General features: G+C 40.0%; 1 protein-coding gene across 1 annotated transcript in view; it reads left to right on the top strand.

Moving 5' to 3' along the window:
- The window catches only part of mvk (mevalonate kinase), a 33,365-nt gene that overhangs the window by 9,635 nt on the left and 10,610 nt on the right, over window positions 1–13,120 (top strand). Inside the window, exons 5-7 of the mRNA XM_063034271.1 lie at window positions 5,771–5,926; window positions 6,922–7,025; window positions 11,687–11,732. Coding sequence (XP_062890341.1) covers window positions 5,771–5,926; window positions 6,922–7,025; window positions 11,687–11,732 — 306 coding nt within the window. The remainder of the gene's footprint in view (window positions 1–5,770; window positions 5,927–6,921; window positions 7,026–11,686; window positions 11,733–13,120) is intronic.

Raw genomic sequence — 13,120 nt, 5'->3', positions numbered from 1 at the left:
GGGTAACATGAGGGGGAACTTCTTTACTCAGAGAGTGGTGGCTGTGTGGAACGAGCTTCCAGCAGAAGTGGTTGAGGCAGGTTCGATGTTGTCTTTTAAAGTTAAATTGGACAGCTATATGGACAGGAAAGGAATGGAGGGTTATGGGCTGAGTGCAGGTCGGTGGGACTAAGTGAGAGTAAGAGTTCGGCACAGACTAGGAGGGCCGAGATGGCCTGTTTCCGTGCTGTAATTGTTATATGGTTATAAATGGAGGACTTTCATTGCCGTTCTGAACGCCAGCAGCATAACAGGAAGGAGGAGGAAGAAACGATGAACAGTACCCTCCAAGATAGTAACCAATAAAATATATTATAAAATGTTAAAAAGCTAAAATGAAAATGTTGTACCTGGTTATTTGCAAAAAGGTAAGTGAAGTAAAGGAATGAGTAGCAGTCCAAGGGTATGTTCTCATTGCCATCATGAAATGTGGCTGCAGGGTGACTGAAGCATTGAGCTAAGTATTCCAATACCGTTTAGAAAGGACAAGGAAAAAGAAAGAAAGGGTGTTATGGCATTATTAATGAGGGGAGAGATTAGAATAATGGTGTGATATGATTTGGATATTATAATTCATAATGTAGAACTGGAATCAGTTTGGATCAAGGTAAGAATTGACAAAAGTGAAGAAGTATTGATAAGAAAATAACAGGAATTCTGCAGATGCTGGAAATTCAAGCAACATACATCAAAGTTGCTGGTGAACGCAGCAGGCCCTTGTTCAATCCCTTCCGACCTATGTTCGTGACACTTCTCACGCTCTTAAACTTTTCGATGATTTTAAGTTCCCTGGCCCCCACCGCTTTATTTTCACCATGGATGTCCAGTCCTTATATACTTCCATCCCCCATCAGGAAGGTCTCAAAGCTCTACGCTTCTTTTTGGATTCCAGACCTAATCAGTTCCCCTCTACCACCACTCTGCTCCGTCTAGCGGAATTAGTCCTTACTCTTAATAATTTCTCCTTTTGCTCCTCCCATTTCCTCCAAACTGAAGGTGTAGCTATGGGCACCCATATGGGTCCTAGCTATGCCTGCCTTTTTGTTGGGTTTGTGGAACATCTATGTTCCGTGCCTATTCTGGTATCTGTCACCCACTTTTCCTTCGCTATATCGACGACTGCATTGGCGCTGCTTCCTGCACGCATGCAGAACTCGTTGACTTTATTAACTTTGCCTCCAACTTTCACCCTGCCCTCAAGTTTACCTGGTCTATTTCCGACACCTCCCTCCCCTTTCTAGATCTTTCTGTCTCTGTCTCTGGAGACAGCTTATCCACTGATATCTACTATAAGCCTACTGACTCTCACAGCTATCTGGACTATTCCTCTTCTCACCCTGTCTCTTGCAAAAACGCCATCCCCTTCTCGCAATTCCTCCGTCTCCGCCGCATCTGCTCTCAGGATGAGGCTTTTCATTCTAGGACGAGGGAGATGTCTTCATTTTTTAAAGAAAGGGGCTTCCCTTCCTCCACTATCAACTCTGCTCTTAAACGCATCTCCTCCATTTCACGTACATCTGCTCTCACTCCATCCTCCCACCACCCCACTAGGAATAGGGTTCCCCTGGTCCTCACCTACCACCCCACCAGCCTCCGGGTCCAACATATTATTCTCCGTAACTTCCGTCACCTCCAACGGGATCCCACCACTAAGCACATCTTTCCCTCCCCCCCTCTCTCTGCATTCCGCAGGGATCGCTCCCTACACAACTCCCTTGTCCATTCGTCCCCCCCATCCCTCCCCACTGATCTCCCTCCTGGCACTTATCCGTGTAAGCGGAACAAGTGCTACACATGCCCTTACACTTCCTCCCTTACCACCATTCAGGGCCCCAAACAGTCCTTCCAGGTGAGGCATCACTTCACCTGTGAGTCGACTGGGGTGATATACTGCGTCCGGTGCTCCCGATGTGGCCTTTTATATATTGGTGAGACCCGACGCAGACTGGGAGACCGCTTTGCTGAACATCTACGCTCTGTCCGCCAGAGAAAGCAGGATCTCCCAGTGGCCACACATTTTAATTCCACATCCCATTCCCATTCTGACATGTCTGTCCACGGCCTCCTCTACTGTAAAGATGAAGCCACACTCAGGTTGGAGGAACAACACCTTATATTCCGTCTGGGTAGCCTCCAACCTGATGGCATGAACATTGACTTCTCTAACTTCCGCTAGGCCCCACCTCCCCCTCGTACCCCAGCTGTTACTCATTTTTATGCACACATTCTTTCTCTCACTCTCCTTTTTCTCCCTCTGTCCCTCTGAATATACCTCTTGCCCATCCTCTGGGTCACCCCCCCCCGTCTTTCTCCCTAGGCCTCCTGTCCCATGATCCTCTCGTATCCCCTTTTGCCTATCACCTGTCCAGCTCTCGGCTCTATCCCTCCCCCTCCTGTCTTCTCCTATCACTTTGCATCTCCCCCTCCCCCTCCAGCTTTCAAATCCCTTACTCACTCTTCCTTCAGTTAGTCCTGACGAAGGGTCTCGGCCTGAAACGTCGACTGCGCCTCTTCCTATAGATGCTGCTTGGCCTGCTGCGTTCACCAGCAACTTTGAAGTATTGATAAGAACTATTTATTAGACTATTAGTTGCAATATTAGTCAAAGATTCAAAGTACGTTTATTATCAAAGTTTGTATTCAGTATACAGCCCTGAGTTTCGTCTTCCCCACAGACAGCCATGAATCAAAGAAACCAAAGAAAACTATCGAACCCATTCAGTGAAAAACATCACCCCCTCCCCAAGCGTGGAGAAAAAAAACAAATTGCACAAACGGCAACAAAAAAAGCAAAAAGCACAAAATCGAAAGAGTCTTGGCATATTCAGTTCAGCTATGTTCGTTATCCACAGGCCACCCCGATCAAAAACACCTAAAATAGCAAAAAAAAGAGCAGCCAGAAACACATAATGTGAGCTACAGAGTCTAATCCACAAACATGGCATACATCAATAAATTGAAAGTGTGTGTAACGGTGTAACATCCATTCTACGTTTGAACTGGATATATCAATTTACTGCAATGAGGTGGAAAACAGATTCATTAAATGTAGGCCGGATGATTTACTAGAATGATATGTTGCAGAACCAACTAGGGAAAGGCCAATTTTGAATTTCTTTATTATTATTAGAAAGGGTTATTTGATAATCTTGTGGTTAAGAGAGCTTTGGAAAAGAGTGGTCATAATAGGAGAGAATTTCATACTGAATTTGACAGTGATGTAGTTCAATATTAAAGAAGGCTCTTACATTTAAATAAATGAAAGCACTAGAAGACATTAAGCAATGGTTTAAGAGGAGAATATATTGAAAGGCAGAATAGTTGACAGACAATCCTGGTTTTTAAAGAAATAGTGCAAAAGTATATACTCTTCTTGCATTCAAACCAGCAGAAAAGGAAATTCATCCATGGCTAATGAAAAGTTATTTTGCACCTGTCTTCTTGAAAGCTGGATGTAGTAACAGAACAACTTGATGAACACAAGATTGAGCAGAGCCAGTATTGATTGGTCAAGTGAAAATTATGATTGACTAATTTCCTGCAATTCTTTGAGGATGACTAGCAGAATAAATGGTGTGTGGGGTGGTGGGGGGGGAACCAGTGTATCTGGATTTTCGGAATGCAGTCATTAAGGTTTTACACAGAAAAGTGATTAACAAGGCTTCTGCGCAAGGATTGAGAACTAGTTATTGGACAGAAAGCAAGGAGTGGAAATATGCAGTTTATTCTCAGCTTGCCAGGCTGTGAGTAATGCAGCGCTACAGAACACTGTACTTGGATACTTGATTTTACAATCACTACAAATAATGCATCATCATCTGGTATGGGGGCACTGCACAGGATCGAAATAAGCTGTAGAAAGTTGTGAACTCAGTCAGCTACATCATGGGCCTTAGCCTCCCCAGCATTCAGGTCATCTTCAAAAGGCAGTTCCTCAACAAGGCGGTGTCCCATTGCTAAGGACCCCATCACCTAGGATTTGCCCACTTCTCATTGCTACCGTCAGGGAGGAGATACAGGAGTCTGAAGACACACTCAACAATTCAGAAACAGCTTCTTCCCCTTTGCCATCAGACTTCTGAATGGATATTGAACCCATGAACACTGCCTCACTACTTTTTTCCCCTCATTTTGTACTAATTTAATTTAACTTTTTTAACATATATGCTTACTGTAAGTTACAGTTTTGTGTTTTGCAATGTACTGCTGCATAACAACAAATTTCATGACCTATACCAGTGATGCTAAACTTGATTCTGATTCTAGTGTAACTAAAAGGACCTAATCTCATATTTCCAAATGTGCAAATAACTCTAAACGATGTGATTTACGAGTATGGAGGAAGGTCTAAAAAGAGTTCGGGGGTTTTGAACAAGCTGGGTGTATGTAGATGTAATATGTGAAATTAGTCACCTTACTGTACATACAGAGAGTGAAATGTTTATTCAGTAGTGAGTGATCGAACAGTGTTGCTGTTCAAAGAGACTTAATTGTGTATCTACACAAGCCACTGAAGACCAACACACAGGTGCTGCAGTGAGGAACAGGATAAATTGTGCCTTAAACTTTATTATGAAAGATGTTTCACTGAAAATATATTGGACCAAGCCTGGACGATCCTGTGTGCTTCTGATCTCCTTTCTTCAGAAAGGATATTCATACCACAGATTGAGTACAAGGAAGATTCGACAGACTAGTTCCGGGTGAGATGGGTTTGCCTAATTAGGAGAGAATGACCAGAGTGGTACTGAGAGGAAATCTCATCAGACATACATGATTATTAAAGAGCTTCACCTGTTAAATGCTGGAGGAACTCAGGTAGCATCTATGGAAAAGAGCAAACAGTCAACATTTTGGCCTGAGACCCTTCATCAGTCCTGTTTACCTCGACTGTTTACTCTTTTCCATAGATGCTGCCTGGCCTGCTGAGTTCCTCCAGCTTTGGATTTCCAGCATCTGTAGAATTTCTGGTGTTTGTTTTAAGGAGCTCGCCAGGTTACCTGCAGGAAAGTTGTTTCCTTTTACTGAGGAATCAGAGAGTAGGTTACATGGTTTCAGGATCGGGGTAGGCAACTTAAAACTGAGATGAGAAGACATTTCTTCAGTGTGGTGAGCTTTTGGCATCCTCTACCCTGCTGGGCTGTGGAGACTTAGCTGTTATATTTATTCTGAACGTATTGATAGTCATAAGGGAATCAGGGCTGCCATAAACTAATACAGTACTTGGATTAGGGGTTCCCACCCTGGGGTCCAAGGACTCCTTGCTGAATAGTATCTGTCCATGGCATAAAAAAAGATTGGGAGCCCCTGGCCTAGATAGAAGATCAGCCATGGCCAATGAATGGCAGAGTAGGCAAAAGGGAGTCGTTCATGCTTCTAAAAAAAGTTAGCTTATTCTGTCACAGGTACATCAAAACATACAGTGAAATGTATCATTTTTGCCAACAACCAACACAGTCCAAGGATGTGCTGGGGACAGCCCATGAGTATTGTCACAGTTCCAGTGCAAATAGCACGCACACAACCTACTAACCCTAACCCATATGTCTTTGGACTATGGGGGGGAAACCCACGCAGTTATGGGGAGAATGTACAAACTCCTTACAGACAGTGATGGTAACAGAATCCAGATTGCTGGCACTGTAAAGCGTTACACTACCTGCTACACTGTGCGTCAATATTAAAGTGTTTACTATATTATTGCACTAATATTATATGTTTCTAATTCCAGTCAGTTGCCAAGTGTAGACATTGTAGTTTGGTCTGAGCTTCCAATAGGAGCTGGCCTGGGATCCAGTGCTGCATATTGTGTGTGTCTTGCAGCTGCTCTTCTGACTGCCAGTGGGGCCATAACTTGTCCAGAGCTGCAAGAGAAAGACATTGCCAGGTACTCATTTTGAAACTCTGTTTTGAAAATATTATTCAAAATTATTAAACTCATTCCTTTTTTCCACGAGAAATAAGCAATAGCCACATGAATATCTTGATTCTAAACATGTATATTAATGGTTTTGTGATGGAAAAGAACATTTTACACTTAATGGAAGGGATAGAAACAGGATTGATGAAGGGTCTCGGCCTAAAACATCAACTGTACTCTTTTCCATAGATGCTACCTAGCCTGCTGAGTTCCTCCAGCATTTCGTGTGTATTGCTAGGAATTTTAAGAAAGCCTTTGGTAGTATATCCAACATTTCGGTCCACGGCCTCTTGTGCCACGATGAGGCCACCCTCAGCGTGGAGGAACAACACCTTGTATTCCGTCTGGGTAGCCTCCAACATGATGGCATGAGTATCAATTTCTCCTTCCAGTTTAAAAAAAAATCCCTCCCCCTCTCCTCTTCTATTATCCACACAGGTCTCTTACCTCTTCTCACCTGCTTATCACCTCCTCCTGGGTCCCCTCGTCCTTCCCTTTCTCCTATGGTTCACTCTCCTCTCTTAGCAGATTCACTCCTCTCCAGCCCTTTATCTTTGCCGCCCACCTGGCTTCGTCTTTCACCTTCTAACTATCCTTCTTTCCCTCCCCCTGCCTTTTTATTTTGCTCTTTTCTCACTGACTTTCCAGTCCTGAAGAAGGTCTCAGCCCGAAATATGAACTGTTTATTCATTTCCATAGGCACTGCCTGACCTGCTGGTTTCCTCCAGCATTTTGTGTGTTCCTTTGGTAGTATGACAGGAGGTATAATTTAGAATCTGTTCAATTGTTCTTCTAATGCTGAAAATGTAATCTTATTGTTTCACCTAGAATTAATACATGGGATGGGAAGTAGAAAATGCTGATTACAACTGGCCTAATAAAATCGTATCTGTAGTTTATTTTTATGAGAAATTATTTTTATTGACATGTATGTCCTTTCTCAATCTTTTACACACAATCAGATGGAATGATGATGAACTGGAACTGATCAACAAATGGGCTTTTCAGGGAGAGAAGCTGATACATGGGAACCCATCTGGTGTGGATAATGCCGTAGGAACATGGGGTAACTTTTATTTCTATCTTCAAGTTTGAACGTTTTGCACTAATTAGAACTTAGCAATTTTTTACTAAATGTGGTACTTAATGAGGCAAAAGATATGAATTTTGTCTTTCTAAATGCCTCTAAATTGGTAAGGGTCTATCTAATCATCATCGTAGCTATGTGCTGTGTCATTTGACATGGGTGATCATGGTCCTTCGACCGTGATTAATCTTGGTAAATTTTTCTACAAAAGTGGTTTATCATTGCCTTCTCCTGGGCTATGTCTTCACAAGAGGGGTGACCCCATAACACTCTGCAGAAATTGTCTGCCTGGCGTCAGTGGTCATATAACCAGGACTGGTGATATGTACCAGCTGCTCATATGGCCATCCACCACCTGCTCCCATGGCTTCACGTAACCCTGATTGGGGGTGGGGAGGGCACACACACACACACACACACAAAACAAAGTATTAGAGTACTGGGGGGCAATTAACCCTTATATCTTTGTGGACACTGATATAGAGATATTGCCCAGAAGTTCCTTCAATATAATTGCCCTAAAAGTGTGTAAGCAAGAGCTACACCTTGCCCAAAGGTGAACTGCAGGCCAGTAAAGGGAAAGAGTGCCTGTATAATTACATAAAATGAAAAGCTGCTGTTTAATGTATGCTGGATTCACCTGCACATGAAGAAAGTACATGAAATGCAGTAATTTATATCTCTGCTATCTCTGTTCTCTTTTTTTCTTCTGTCAGAATGCTTGGTTAGCAATTTTGAATCAACATGAAACCCATAAACCCTTTATCCATATTATGATGCACTCTTCATCAAAAAGAACCACTAAGAAATCGAGCTTTGTTTAGTGAGCAACTTTTCACAATTGCAGTTGAGACCTGATTAAATAATGAAACTGTTAGGGACAGCACCATGTGTCAGAAGTCTTGCATATAGAATGCAGAGTATAGATTTAATCCTATGTCTTATTCAGGTCCATTCTGACTTGCAGTATTGGAACATGTGTACAGGGTGGGAAGGAAATCTGCATATATGTTCTGAGTAACCTAGTCAACAGCCAGAAAGAATTTACACAGATGACCATCTTCCTCTATAGCAATACTTACTGGAGGGGAACTGAGGATTTGCAATCCTCCATTAAAAAGTTAATATCTGACGTTAAAGTTAAATTTTATAAAAGTTAAAGTAAATTAACTACCTGCTGCTGATCACTTTTAGGGCAATTATATTGAAGGAACTTCTGGGCAATATCTCTATATCAGTGTCCACAAAGATATAAGGGTTAATTGCCCCCCAGTACTCTAATACTTTGTTTTTGTTTTGTGTGTGTGTGTGTGTGTGTGTCCGATTGTTTCATTAAGCTCAGCAGTTTCTGTAATCAGTGGTCTCTTCCTTCATTGAATGCACTTATGTCACCCTCTCCTTCAAGTATAAAATACTACCTTATCCTCCACCTGTACAATGCTGTTTCTGTCTAATTCTTTGCTGTCATTTATTGAACATGGGATTTACTGCAATATGAAGAGATGCTATTTGGCTCAACTATTTCATATAAAGAGATATTGCTGCACAAAGGAGAAAGAAATAGAAAGTTATACTAATAGGATTAAATTAAATTAATTGGGAGAAGGTTCAGGCAGTCCAATCATAGGCTGGATCTCTTGGGTCAGATCGTCTGTACTGTAAATTTCATTGGTATTTAAGAAAGTATAACAAGCTGCATAACCTTTCCTTTTGGGATTGACTAACAATAGAACTGTAATGATTCCATTCTATTTGTTCTGATTGTGTTCCTGTGAAACAGTTTCATTAAATTGTGACACTAGATAGGATGCTCACAGCAGCACTTGGATTTATCATTTGCATATTATTTAATTACTTCCCTGAAGATCTGGAACTCCTTGCGAGTAGTTTGTAACTGGAGCTGGGTAGTCAAAGAATACATTAGAAAAACCTTGTAATTTGTCATGAAGGTAGTGAAGGGGATCCAGCAATTTGAATATGGAAAGGGCAGGATGTGGAAAGACCTGGAGCTACAGGCAGAAAACCAAACAACGTACCAAGAAAATGATTATTTTTCAAGAATTTGAATGATCAGAATAAGGGAGTATGCATGTTTCACCAAAGTAGGAAAGAGCTGCATCTTATAATGATAGTTGGACGATAACATTGGATGGTGAAGGAATTTTTGCTCTGAAGTCCTTATCAGACCAAGATATAGTGAACACGCTTTTGAGTTAAACAATATTAGGAGGGAGCAAGGAAAGAAGAACGTGCACTATAATCCAAGAGAAAAGGAAAGAAAGGTTATACAAACACTATTTGCAATAGTCTAGATATGTTGTAATTGAGATTACTTGCAACAGGTGAAGTTGCATATGACCTTAAAGTAAATCCTTCTAACAAGCAGTGTTTGTAGTTTAAAAAATTGATTAACAGTCTTTCTTACAGTCGATATGCTCTTTATTAGATGAAAGTGGTACAAGTGATTTGGAGAGTTTCTTCCTACTTGCTTGAAATTAACTAGCATTTGACAATAGTCATTGATACAAACAAGAGAAAATCTGTAGATGCTGGAAATCCAACCAACACACAAAATGCTGGAGGAAATGCCAGGTAGCATCTATGGAAAAGACTACAGTTGACTTTTCAGGCTAAGACGTTTCAGGTCCTGTTGAAAGGTCTCGGCCTGAAACATCAACTGTACTCTTTTCCATAGTCATTGATACAAGTCGATTTTCAATTCTATATTACCTAGCCACTCATTAAAATATTAGCTTAGGAAAATAATATTATTCACTTGTAATATATACAGTTCGCTCTTCTAATTCATCAGTTGGTTCATTCATATATTGGTCAGCTAAACAGGAACTAAATAATTAACATAATTATCTTAATAAAAAAAGTTAATTCCAGTAACAGTAATAGTGAAATTGCAGAACTGTTATTAAAAACTCGCCTGGTTCCTGAATTCCTTCAGGAAGGAAATCTAACATTCTTTTCAGTAAAACATTGTGATTCTTTACTGACTCAACAGTTGAAGAGCAATTAGACATGGTGTTTCTGCCAGTGTTGTATTATTTTATTTATTCATAATGTGGGTGTCCCTGGCAAGACCAGCATATATTGCCCAATTTTCATTGTTTCTGATGGTGGTAGGTGCCATGAAATGCTGCATCCCATATGGGAATGGTTCTTTGAGTAGTATCCTATGACTAAGATCAGAACAATGAGGTTTTATTTTCAGTGATGTCCTAGTGTAATGATGCGGTTTCTGTCAGCATTGTAGCAAAAGGATAGAAAGTTCACATAATGTGGGAGCCTGAAATTTTGCAAAATTCTAATGCTGCAAGGGTATTCATCAATTAAACCAATATACACCATCAGTCTAATGGTCAGAATCAGGTTTATTATCACCGGCATGTGACGTGAAATTTATTAATTTAGCAGCAGCAGTTCAATGCAATAAATAATCTAGCAGAGAGAGAAAAAAATAAATTAAATAAAGCATAATAATAAATAAACAAGTAAATCAATTATGTATATTGAATAGATTATCTAAAAATGTGCAAAAAGAACAGAAATACTGTATATTAAAATAAGTGATGTAGTGTCCAAAGCTTCAAAGTCCATTCAGGAATCGGATGCAGAGGGGAAGAAGCTGTTCCTGAATTGCTGAGTGCGTGCCTTCAGGCTTCTGTATCTCCTACCTGATGGTAATAGTGAGAAACGGGCATGCCCTGGGTGCTGGAGGTCTTTAGTAATGGACGCTGCCTTCTGAGACACCGCTTCCTAAAGATGTCCTGAGTACTTTGTAGGCTAGTGCCCAAGATGGAGCTGACTAGATTTACAACCTTCTACAGCTTCTTTCGGTCCTGTGCAGTAGCGCCCCCATACCAGACAGTGATGCAGCCTGTCAGAATGCTCTCCATGGTACAACTATAGAAGTTTTTGAGTGTATTTGTTGACATACCAACTCTCTTCAAACTCCTAATAAAGTATAGCCGCTGTCTTGCCTTCTTTATGACTACATCAGTGTGTTGGGACCAGGTTAGATCCTCAGAGATCTTGACACCCAGGAACTTGAAGCTGCTCACTTCAAGTGATGCAGAATTTCACTATTACCACCAGTTGCATTTTTACTTCCTTTGAGTTCAGCATTCATGTTCAAACTAAATTGCTGATAAAGTGGATTTTACTTATGAGATTGTGTATCTTTTCAAAAGAAGTGATTTTTTTTTTGCTAAGTTCTAATGTCAAAATCATCCTACAATGCCTTTTCTTCATTCATCAATCTTTATAGGTGAGTACGCTCTGTGGGAATTATCACACCAATCCAAAAAGGTGCATTTTAGTAGGAGTTGCTAGGTAGTGATCAAAAATCTCAGCAAATTTACCTTTTGTAACACACAGTCAGTAGTCAACTGGTAGTCAGAAACACAGTTGTCAGGTAAAATTGGTTGCTGGGCACAAACTTGGGATCAAACTAGCTTATTCACTGAAATTATCTGCTGTTTAATTGACATTTAATTAAAAGTTTACCCCACAGATTCAATATACTTAAAAGTTCATCAATGGTCTCAGAATCTAAGTTACTAAATGTACTTTTTCATGATAATATACTGTTTCCAATCTTAAGAATTTGTGTTTTTTTTGTAATTTAGGAGGAGTGTTGAGATATCATGCAGGTAAAATTATCCCTTTATCCAGGTACCTATTTTTTATATTCATTATTAATAACTTAAAAAAAATTGTTCTCAACAGAATGTAGTATTAATTTTAAGAACGCTATTCTGTTTGAAAGTATACTACAATGAAAATAATATGGTAATTTATCATTGACAAATTATTAAATTAATATCTTGAATGATAATGAAGGGTTTATTTGGCAATCTAACTAATTCAGTAATGTATTGATTTACTTAAAATTATTGATTTTATTTTCTGTTCCTAGCATGATTTAATTATATTTGATGTTCTAGTTTCATATTGTAGCTCCAATAACATAATCCTCTTTATCCTGTGTATTTTACATTCATTTTATTTTGCTTAAAAACTGTAGCATTTTGACAAGCGTTGTTGTTTCCTCTCTCTCTTCTTTTTACAAATTTTCGGTGTTTTCCTGGCCACCACAAGGAAATTTAAAACAGTTGGGTGTAGGTATGAAGTTAAAAGGGCATATTAATAAATAGATACATTTTATTAATTCATGTAAAAATAATAAGCATAATAATAAATAGATAAAAGAGCAGGCCACGATAGCCTATGCATCATTCTGAAAGGTCTTAACTGACCCTGGGCCTCTACTCTACTTTTCTAAGTAATCTCCACATCCCCATAATTTTCTAAAAATGTACCATTGTTGACTTTTAATATAGTCATCAGCTGAGAATCCACACTCCTCTGAGGTAGAGTGTTTCAAAGATTTACCCACCTGTTATATAGTTTTCTCCTGGCCTCCATCCCAAATTGGTGACTTTTTATCTTGAATTTCCAGCCTCTACTTTAAGACTGAGTGAACTGAACCTCTTGGCATTTTTTTTGCCAATACTGACTGAAATGTACCCTTGCCCTGATTTGAGAAAGGTTGCAGTCTTAAAGTTTGTTAAATGTTATGTACTTTTTCCAAACTTTGCAGGGATGGTATAGAGAACTGAAATGACTGGCCTTTTTTTGTGTACGTAACCACTGGAGATGCAATACTTTTCTTTGCATCTTCCCTTCCCACGGTCCAGAGACCTAAGCAGTTCTTCCAGATGAAGTGTAATTCACTTGCATTCTTACAACTTTAGTATATTACGTTTGGTGCTCATGACCTAGTCTCCTTTATACCAGAAAAAGCAAACACTGATTGGGTAACAGTTCTGCCGAGGATGTGTTTTAAGTACACAAAACTTACGCTAGAATTCTTCATTTCACTTGCGCACTGATTTGTCTGGCTTGGGGAACGGACCCATATCTTCTGGCTAGCTATATTGCTGTGCTGTGGACTATATCTTCAATCCAAGAATTTCAGATAGCCAGCCAACTTGGTTAGTTCTGCCATAAGATCATTCATTCACCTGGACCACTCTTTCTTTTCACTCCACAGTGAGCCT

Source organism: Mobula hypostoma, chromosome 27 (assembly GCF_963921235.1).
Source record: "Mobula hypostoma chromosome 27, sMobHyp1.1, whole genome shotgun sequence".
In the NCBI taxonomy this organism is placed as follows: Eukaryota; Metazoa; Chordata; class Chondrichthyes; order Myliobatiformes; family Myliobatidae; genus Mobula; species Mobula hypostoma.
Note: the sequence above shows the minus strand (reverse complement) of the source record. Positions and strands in the feature narration are given on the sequence as shown.